The sequence below is a fragment of the Tachyglossus aculeatus genome, chromosome 23 (genome assembly GCF_015852505.1).
Source record: "Tachyglossus aculeatus isolate mTacAcu1 chromosome 23, mTacAcu1.pri, whole genome shotgun sequence".
NCBI classification, from domain to species: Eukaryota; Metazoa; Chordata; class Mammalia; order Monotremata; family Tachyglossidae; genus Tachyglossus; species Tachyglossus aculeatus.
The window spans coordinates 10969227-10979928 of NC_052088.1; the positions used below are offsets into that span (position 1 = coordinate 10969227).

The following is a 10702-nucleotide window of genomic DNA, read 5'->3' on the forward strand; positions in this document are numbered from 1 at the left end:
ACACCGAATGTATGGGTTGAATGAGAGACAGAGAGAATGTCAAGGTTACAGGGAGTATGGTGATGTTGCCTCTGGTGATAAAGGAAAACAGGAGAAAGACAGGGTTTAGACAAGCTCACTTTGAAATGTCAGCAGGACATCCAAGTAGGAATGGCCAGTTCGAGGGCCGGAGGCAGAGGAGGAACCTGCAAAAGAGACTGAGAAGCTGCCTGAGAGAGAGGAGGAGAACCAGGTGAGGTTTCCAGGGCAGAGGGGTTGAGGAGGATTAAGATATGGAGTGGAGGCCAGGGGATTTGGCAAGGAGCAGGTCACAAAAGAGTTGCAAGATGATCATTTCAGCAGCACGTATACTAAAATTGGAATGATACTGAGAAGATTAGCACGGCCCTGCACAAGGACGACATGCAACTTTATTTATTTATTTTACTTGTACATATCTATTCTACTCATTTTATTTTGTTAGTATGTTTGGTTTTGTTCTCCGTCTCCCCCTTCTAGACTGTGAGCCCACTGTTGGGTAGGGACTGTCTCTATATGTTGCCAACTTGTACTTCCCAAGTGCTTAGTACAGTGCTCTGCACACAGTAAGCGCTCAATAAATACAATTGATTGATCGATTGTTAAACGTTCCATATTTTAGGGAAGCAGCATGGCCTAGTGGATAGCGCATGGGGCTGGGTGTCAGAAGGACCTGGGCTCTAATCCCAGTTCCACCACTTGCCGCCTGTGTGACCTTGGGCAAGTAACTTCACTTCTCTGTGCCTCAGTTACTTCATCTGTAAAACGGGGAATAAGACTGTGAGCCCCATGTGGGATACGGACTGTGCCCAACCTGATGAGCTTGTATCTACCTCAGCGATTAGCCACAGTGCCTAGCGCATAGTAAGCCTTTAAAAAATCTGGAACAAAAGGGGAATAAGTACTTTAGAGTACACATCAATCAATCAATTGTATTTATTGAGCGCTTACTGTGTGCAGAGCACTGTACTAAGCGCTTGGGAAGTACAAGTTGGCAACATATAGAGACGGTCCCTACCCAACAGTGGGCTCACAGTCTAAAAGGGGGAGACGGAGAACAAAACCTAACATACTAACAAAATGAAATAAATAGATATTATAATAATAATAATAATGATGGTATTTGTTAAACGCTTACTATGTGCAAAGCACTGTTCTAAGCGCTGGGGGGATACAAGGTGATCAGGTTGTCCCACAGGGGGCTTACAGTCAATCCCCATTTTACAGATGAGGGAACTGAGGCCCAGAGAAGTTAAGTGACTTGCCCAAAGTCACACAGCTGACAGTTGGCAGAGCTGGGATTTGAACCCATGACCACTGACTCCAAAGCCCGGGCTCTTTTCCACTGAGCCACGATATGTACAAGTAAAATAAATAGAGTAATAAGTATGCACAAACATATATACATACACATTCACACGTGCCCATGAGAGCGTGAAGCACGGATCCAAACTAACTTTGCAATCTGTCCTTCCCTCCACCAGGCTTGTTCCTGATCCTCGGTCTGATACTCTACCCCGCTGGTTGGGGTTCCCAGAAGGCGATAAGCTTCTGCGGACACTACGCGTCCGCCTACAAGCCGGGAGACTGCTCCCTGGGCTGGGCCTTTTACACAGCCATCGGGGCCACCGTCCTGACGTTCATCTGTGCCGTCTTCTCGGCTCAGGCCGAGATCGCTACCTCCAGCGACAGGGTGCAGGAGGAGATCGAGGAGGGGAAGAACCTGATCTGCCTCCTCTAGCTGGGCGGCCCCCGCTGCCGCCGCCTGTCGCCTCCGCTCAGGCAAGAGGGTCCCTTTTCCTGACTCACCGCTCACACGCCACATGCCCACCTGCCGGAGCTTGGGCCTGCTGAAACCGGCGGGGCCCGAGGAGAGGAGCCAGCCCTAAGCCGAGGAGTTGGACCCAGGAATTTGGGCGCTTCGGGGCCTTGGCACGACTGGATGCCATGTGTGTCCAGCACATGGGAGAGGAACGGGCGGGGGGGCTTACGGACGGGCACGTGTAAATAGCCTCTGGACTCTGGCCGACAGCTGACGGTCTCCCATTCCGTCAGATGACGGCTCCCCCAGGGTTTGCTCTACCGCACAACGTACAGCAGGATGTTCTCTGTGGTTTCCCGTCACTCGAGCCTACCATCCCATTCACGTGGCGGCGGTTCTGCTTCGGGCGCTCTAGTGAGGCGGTGTCCCAGCCGTCATCTTAGACCCGCACTGCACTCGCAGAAGGGACAGGGGTGGACGCCAGACAAACTCACACTGCCTGTTCCTGGCCAACTGGAATGAGACGGGAGCTTGAAGTTGCTCTGAGCTCGGGGGTGGGCGTGGGTAGGCCGTGGTCAGCGGGGCGAGAGTGGGGCGAGGGTTAAAGGGAGAGTCTGTTAAGTCTCCCCGAACGACGCGTGGTCAAAAAGCACAGATTCGGTCCAGTTAGGAGGCGTTCCTGTTCCTCACCTGCCCATCAGGCACACCTGGGCCTCTCAGCTATTATCACAGCTGCTACTACGGAGGGCGCAGGGCCCAGGACCCACTGAGATCTTTCAGACATCAGCCAACTTCACCTCATTCTCTAATATTAACTACATTTCAGTATTTCCAATCACAGGTTACATTTTATCTAGGTCCTGTGGCAGCCACCTGCTGGGGGGGAGGTGGGTGGGGAGGAGAACAGGGGAGGGGAGGTGCCCCCCACTCCCTCCAAGAACTGATCGTGAACAGTGGAAACAGGCCAAGTTTAAGAGAGCTGCAGAGTGAAGAGCTCATTTTCCTGGACAAGGCAAAAGGAAGACTGCTGGACAGAAGGCGCCCTTCAACTTGAGCATCTGGGTACAAACAGCCCCATCAGTAATTCCTTACCTGAAGACCTTGCCGAAAACACCCGAGATGGTTCCAAGGGAAGGAACCCAGCAAGCGTTCGTGGTTGAGCGAAGGTGGATCAAGTCTCACCCCTCCTGCTAGAGGACTGGCAAAGCGGCGGGTGAAAAAATTCTTATCACAAAAAGGAACCATACAGTGGTTGGCGGGGGAAGCAAAGCATATGGCTTGAGGTATATATTTCCAGAGAGATCCAAACAAAGGGATGGAGGTTCAAGCAATATTTGGTCACTAGAGCTCCTGCTGCCACCCCCCCACCCTGTCAGAATCGGGGAGCTAATCATGAGGAAGCAGCCCAGAAAAGTAGAGATTTGGGTTTAAAAAAAAAATTCCTTCCACTAGCCCTATTACGATATCTTGTTTTTGTGTTTACCCTACTGACCGAGGGGGCTGGTGGCTTTTCCAGCCCTGGGCCTCTTCCCCTCCACCCGATTGCTGACCCTCAGGGCAGGTCCCAGAGACACCAAGGCAGGCGGTGTGAGTGGGTGGGGAGAGAGAAGGGGACTAGCCATGAGCTACTGGTAAACCTAGCAGCAGCTCTCTAGGCCATCTGCGGGGTGAGGGAGGTGCCCACTAGCCAGAGTAGGCCGGTAGCTGAAACGGCCCCCAAAGAAATTCAGGTCTCCCGTCCTAACCACTAACTCACACTTCCCTACCTTCTACCTTTGAGTACACTGATCAACGAACGAACCTGTGGTCCAGGTGACTGTGGGCACAAAGTCCACTCAGACTTACTTTTTTCTTTTTTAAAAACACACCCTGTAGGTTTTCACCCTCATGGCTACAGCTACCGCAGCTTCAGCAGGGAGGGTGAGGCGGGGCACCACAGGCCGTCCCCGCTCTGACCTTCTGTCACCGATTCCCGCATCAATGAGATTGGGAAGGTCTAGCTACGTTCCAGCAGAGGAACCAATTCCAAGCCTTTTCCTCGGGAGCAAGGAGATTCAGGTGGTGGCACGCCCTAGCTCTGCTCCCCGGCCCTAATTCCTAAAAACGTAGCCCCAGATCCACCCCTCTAGCTGAAGTGGTGACAGTCACGCCACAACCGATTGCCACTTACCTCCCTGGAGATCCTGAAACCCCAGAGCAGCGGGGACACATCTAAGCAACTCGGGACCACCCCACCATGCTCACTTCCCCAGCCAATGTCTAAAACTCTTCATCTGCCGGCCCGCTACGTGTGGCAGAGGTAGTAAGATGGATCCACGGCTGGCTGTCCAGCGTTACCTGGCCCACCTTAGAAACAGACGGTTGCTCTCCACAGATCATCCTAATCCATTTCTCTCCATCATGTCACCACCTAATTACACCACTGAAGGCTTTTTAGTGTGTGAAGACTCTTTCACAGTTGCCAGACTCCTTTCAGGCTGAAGTTCAAAGTCTATCGCCCCACTGCCTCCACTTCAAACAAGTATCCGGTGGTGTTACAATGGGCTGGGTGTGTGGACTTCGAAGTCAAATACAGACTTTGTACTGTTTTGTATAGTTCTCAAGCACCTGTGGTTTGATAATCTTTGTTAAATTTATATTCTGTTACGTGCCATAGCCCTTCCGGAAGTGTAGCATATTTAAAAAAAATATATATATATATATAGACATAAGTCTGTGTGTAAGATGTGCAATAATAGAGATGGATGTTCTGTGGGTTTTTAATTCTAAAAAACTGGACTGGCTTGGCACAAGGGTCTTCTTGTACGGGGGGAGGGCAGTGTGGGGGGGAAAGAAGAAGTAGGGGTTTTGATTTCTTGGGCCACGGCTCAAGCCCAGGGTCAGCCTAGCACTAGCCCCAACCCTCAATGGAGGGAAAGGGGTGTGACCCTGGTTGAAGGTCTGCGTGAGGTACAATCATCACCAGGTTCATTGGGAAGCCCAGTCAATCGCTAGCCTTTAATGTGAAGCTGCCATGCCACCTCTGTTAGTCCAATATCTAGTTGCAGCTACAAATCCCCAAGGAGCTTGTGTTGGTTGCCGCTTTCACAGCCCCTCTGGGCCACGCACATAGGCCCCGACTCATGCCCTTCCTGCCTGGAACAAACCACCTTGTCACACCGTCAGGTGTGGCCGGATCAGCCACTCAAAATCCTAGGTGCTGGGCCTAAACCATCTCCCGAAGTCACTGATGTGCAGTGGTGATGGTTCTTGGAAGACCATGGTTGTAAAACGCACTGAAATCTCCTGGGAGGCTGCAGCAGACCTAAGCACCAGAACAGGTGTTAGCAGTAGCCTCAGTAGGGTGTGGGTTGGTGCAGGAGGAGGAGACGGACTCAAACCCTCCACCCTGTGAGCCAAATTTACCACGGTGCTGCAGTGTGTGGGGATTCCTGGGGTGCCTGCCGCGCTGTGAATTGACCCGCTGTTTCTTGTGTACATGTACTTGCCTGTTTTTCCAAGCTCAGAATTAAACTAGACTTGGCAACCTCACCCTGCTTAGCCTAGACCTGAGTCTGTTAGCTGGAACACTCGAAGGGCTTTCTTATTAGAACGCACACGGGGGGACCCGTCTATGGTTCTTTCATTTTCAAAATAACCTGTTTTCCTGGAATGTTGACACCTGGACCTCTCACTGGCTTCACGTCATTTTTTTTTTCCCCCAAAGTCCTGTCCTTTTGAGACCGGCGTGCTCTCAGAACAAATTTTACAATTTCAAATCGAATAGCTCCTTTATCTCGACTGAAAATAAAATCCGTGGGAGTTAGGCCCGCTGACTATCCCAAGGAAACGAATGTGGCATTATCCTCTTTAAAGGGCGCCAGAAATAAATGGCTTTTCAAAAGCAGGCCAACCGCTGAGCCTTCCTGGCCAAAGCCGTTGCCATCGTGCTGCCCCAGAGGGAATGGGCATGGGACGCATTTCCCAACTCAAAGACACACCCAGTTTCACCATGTGATGGGCACAACTGCACGCCCGGTTCCCGTTCGAGTGACTAATGGTCTTACCCAACCTTGTCTCAGTTCGTGAAACCAGAGGAGCAAAACCAGCTCTAACCTGTTTTATACATTCTCTCCCCCTCTCTCTCCAAAGACCAGTGGAGGCTCTTGGCAAAAATCCACATCATTCACTCTACCTTGGGCCAGGGTGGTCTAGGAAGCCTTTTCCATCCAGATTATTCGGGCAAGAGCAGGATTGGGATCTGGGGTGGATTATCCAGGTAAAGATCTCGTCAATTCAGTGCTGGCACAAAGGCCTCTCTCGAGCAGGTAGGGACCAGAGAGAGGCAACAACCAGAACAATTACTCCGACGGCAAAACTCAGCATCACTGTGATAGTCCACAAAGACTAGCAAAAATGCTCTTGACTAAAGAATGAAAAACTGAGTGTCGAGGAGGGCAATGGCACATTTGGATCGTAACCTCCTCCGCTCGATTGTTAGCTTTTTGAAGGCAGGGATAACGGCAACCATTCCATCGTACGCTCCCTCGTGCTTAAGCACGCTGCTCTGCACACAGTATGCACTCAATAAATACCAATGATTAAATCATGGCTTGCCCTAACGTAGCATCACCACTGTGCTGAATCTGGGGCTGCTTGCCCGGAATAAAATCACGCCTAGTTGCCTCCTGGGCATTCTGCCACCCACAGCACATCCTTGAACGCTGAATTTCAGGAACAGCCCTAGGTTTGGGGGATCCCAGCAGGCTTAATCATTTGTAACCATGAACCATTTTCTGGTCTTGGAGTCCACAAAGACGGAAGATCACACTGTCCTTAACGCTCCCCCTTATTTTGACTTTGCACTGTTCAAAGTAACTCAGAGAGAGAGACACTCCTTACCCAAGCCGGTGCTATCATTAAGAAGCCGTTTCCATTTCCGAAGCTGTTCCCTGGAGCTTGCGCATCTGTCCGAGAAATTCCACCTCTTTTCTGGTCTTTTACGGTCACGGCGTGGGGGGCTGAAAGAGGATAATGGGCTTTAGTCATGGTGCCCGTGCAGGCTTGGCAGGCCTGAAGGGTTCCCCTGTGTGAAGGAACATAGGCAGACGGCAGAAACCAAAACCACATTCAGGAAGGAATCTCTTCTATTGAGGTTCACAGCAGTGGGCGAGATTTGACAGAAACTCCACACCTGATGGTCTAGGCCAGCGGCAAGCTCATTACTAGAACCAAGGCCCTTCAATTTCAGAGGAAAATAAATATGACCACCACCACTCTGGGTTTCTTCCATCTCAGAGGAGCTTTAACATTCAGCAAACCCTCAGATATCAGGAACATGAGGTTACTAGAATATTTTGGATGACTCAGGTGGGAGAGGAGCTCTGTGGAGGAGTTCCCGGAAAGAGGACAGAGAAACCCCTTCTTTGGATGCTTTTCCCATTTTCTCTTCTTCCACACTGCATCACTGATTCTCAGAGACTTTGACACCCATGGGGTCATTCCTGGCCACCCCCAGCAACTGTCCATTCCCTTTCAATTCTGCCACCCACCCCCCGCACCAGTCCCGCTCCACCCCACTCGCCAACTTTGTCACACACTTGATCTCCTTGAGAACTCCAGTCATTGTACAGTCTAATGTCACCAACCCTCTGACCACCATCTCCTTACCTGCCCATGGTCCTAAACACCCCTTCCCTGCAAAACAGTCCAAACCCTCCCTTCCCCATCCAAGACATACACACCCCACCTATTTCTTGTTGCACTCCACCTATGCCAGGCCAACTTGCCCCAATGAACCTCACTTGACGTGTAGATCCGACACAACCCTCTCCTTTGAATTCAATTCTGTTGCCTCACGGTCCCTCTGTCGCTCTTATACTACCAACTCACAGCCCTGGATCACCTCCTTAGTTTGCATCCTCTCTTATATGTTCACGCCGCTGGTGGAAAACCAGACATCAAGCAGAACTTGTTCATCGCAAACTCATATTCAGTGCTTAGAACAGTGCTTGGCACATAGTAAGCGTTTAACGAAGACCATTGTTATTGTTATTATAATCAACCTACCCTCCAAACTCTGTCCAGCAACAATATTTCTCTGCCCTTATGCCCAATGTCCACACCAATTATTTCTGATATTCAACTCCCTCTTCAAACCCCCGGTACCTCTGCCTTGCCTATCCCTCACCTCCTCACCAACTAACTCATTGACAAAATTGATACTACCAGACATGAATTCCCCCAAACCTCCCCCTTACCTCCCTGGGGGACTCCCAAATCTCAATCTCCAGCCCGACTTCTCCCCATCTCTGCTATCTTGCATTTCCTCCTGCCTTTGGGTCATCTCTACCCAGATGTCCCACCGTCAGCTCACACTCGACATATCCATGTCCAAACTTCGTCTTCCCTCCCAAGCCCTTTCCTCCCCCCGTCCTTTCGGTCGATGTAGACATCACCTCCATCTTTCCTGTCTCAAGTCCTCAGCCTTGACATCATCCACGATTCATCACTCTCCTTCAAACCATATATTCCATCTGGTCATTAAATCTTGTCAACTTTATCTCCACGACATTGCTGGAAATCGCTCCTTCCACTCCAAACTGCTAACACAATGGTTCAAGCACTTGTCATAGCCTGTTTCAACGACAGCACTGGCCTCCTCAATGACCTCCCTGCCTCCTGCCTCTCCCCTCCCCAGTGCATGCTTCATTCTGATGCCTTGATCATCTTTCAAAAAAAAAAAGTTCCTTCTCCTCACGTCTCCCCAATCACCTCTGCTTCAAGTGGAAACCCCCAACCGTCGGATTCAATGCACTGTCCGCTTTTCCCCCCTCACTTAGCCTTGCTCTTTTCCCACTAAAATCCATACAACACACACTCGCTGTTCCTGATTCTCACCCACCAAACCCCTTACTCATGGTCTCCGGTCTGCAACTACATGGTGCACACCAGGACTCTCCCCACCTTCAGAACCCTACTCAATGGTATTTACTGAGCTCTTTCTGCATGCGGAGCACTGTACTAAGTGCTTGGCAGCATGCAATTTAAGAGTTAGCAGACTGTGAGCCCGCTGTTGGGTAGGAACCGTCTCTCTATGTTGCCAACTTGTACTTCCCAAGCGCTTAGTACAGTGCTCTGCACACAGTAAGCGCTCAAATACGATTGAATGAAATGAATATCCTCTCCGCAGAACGAGCTTCATCTGTAAAATGGGGATGAAGACTGTGAGCCCCACGTGGGACAAACTGATCACCTTGTATCCCCCCCAGCGCTTAGAACAGTGCTTTGCACATAGTAAGCGCTTAACAAATGCCATCATTATTTATTATTATTGAGAGGGATTAGAACCCACTGGAGGTCTTGGATGGGACAGTTTCCGTGGAGTGAAGTGGGCGGAAGCCAAACATGGAAGGGATCAAGAAAAGAATGGGAGGAGAGGAAGTGGAGGCAGCGGGTTTAGATATATCACTCAAGGAGTTCGGAGAGGAATAGTAGGAGGGAGATGGGGTGATAACTGAAAGGGGCCGTGGGGTCAAGGTAGGGTTTTTTTTTTTTTTTAGGGTAGGGGAGAAATGAGCAAAAGGAAGAGAGGGAAATTACCTGAAAACGCCTCCTGCTCCTCACCTCCAGATTGGAACTCTTCAGTTGCCAGACCAGACCATACTGTTACAAGACATTTAGATCCTAAGGTGTACTTTATTTCTACAAGGATCCTGGAGTCTGTCCCAGCTCTGTGATGTGCCACAGCAGAGGCAATAAATATGCAGTGGAGATAAACATTTTCTCCTCCGAGAGCACGCCAGAGCTGACAGCTTGAATAAAAGTCAAAGGAGCAAGGAAAAAGGTATGTGGAACAAATCAAATAACATTATCCATTTTTACCTACAAGATTTTTCATCTCACCTTTCCATTTGGACGACACGTCACCTTGGGGGGCAAAATCCTATAGAGATCTGGACCACATGAGAGACATTCAAAATGAGCCAAAAAAAACCCCCCAGTACTTTACCACAAGCCTGTTTATTTCACTTCTAGGGTTCTCATCGACAAATATGTTGTATCAACAAATGGAACGCTAAAGGTTTTGTTAAAGAGAGGGGCAATGAAATCAGTAAATGAACCAAAACAATTTTAACGGACACCAGAAAAATCAAATGTATTTGAAACCGACCTAATTCTACAACAGCAAAGTAAAAGTGACATTAGTGTCCCCACAGAAAAGTCGAATAATAAGTGGAAGCAGGGCTTACCGTGAGCCAAATTTCAAAAGAATGCTACAGTGACAAACACACCTGAGGGCAAGTTGGTGATGGAAAGAAAGGGACAGCTTTCTTCAATTTTAAAAACAGCAAGGATACCTTCTTCCCCACAAAAAAAAATCACATCACCTGTAGATGTAATGCAACAATGCATTGCCCAAACTATCTGGGGGCTCAGAAGAACATTTCTGGAAATATTTCTATAACCCCTTCTGCTGAGCAGAGAAGGCCTCCAGAACCCATTCCTGGAGTTTGGCCTGCAATGCATGGCGTAGTGTTCAGGTTGTGCTGGGAGGCTAAAGCGAAGATCAGTTGCCAAGGCAACACACACACACACACAAATATATATATATTTATATATATAAATATAACCCCCACCCCCAACCATTCAATGGCAGGAAAAACTAACCAGTAGCCAAACCATTCCTCCGTTTCTGCACCAGTTTCCTCGAGGTTTGACAGGCAGCGAAAATCATTAGCTATAGGAGCTGCTGCTGCTGGCTTTCCTTGTGTGTGTTCAGCTCCTAATTGGTCCTGATGATGGGTATTATTTTTGGACAGGTATGTAGTGATTTACAAGAGCATAAAAATGCATGATACCGTTCCTTTACGGTTATCAGCCCTCCTTCGTGATTCCTTCCTTTAAAAACTGTATGTATTTGTTCACTATACAGAGCAAAGA

At 49.4% G+C, this 10702-nt stretch overlaps 1 protein-coding gene and 1 pseudogene across 2 annotated transcripts in view; both read left to right on the top strand.

Annotated features, from left to right (window-relative positions):
• LHFPL2 (LHFPL tetraspan subfamily member 2) overlaps positions 1 to 5311 on the top strand; it is a 156151-nt gene extending 150840 nt beyond the window's left edge. For both annotated transcript variants that reach the window (XM_038765796.1, XM_038765797.1), the window contains exon 5: positions 1503 to 5311. In XM_038765796.1, coding sequence (XP_038621724.1) covers positions 1503 to 1759 — 257 coding nt within the window. In that variant the 3' untranslated portion in view covers positions 1760 to 5311. The remainder of the gene's footprint in view (positions 1 to 1502) is intronic.
• On the top strand, positions 327 to 426 carry LOC119944875 (annotated as a pseudogene).
• Positions 5312 to 10702: the final 5391 nt, after the last annotated feature.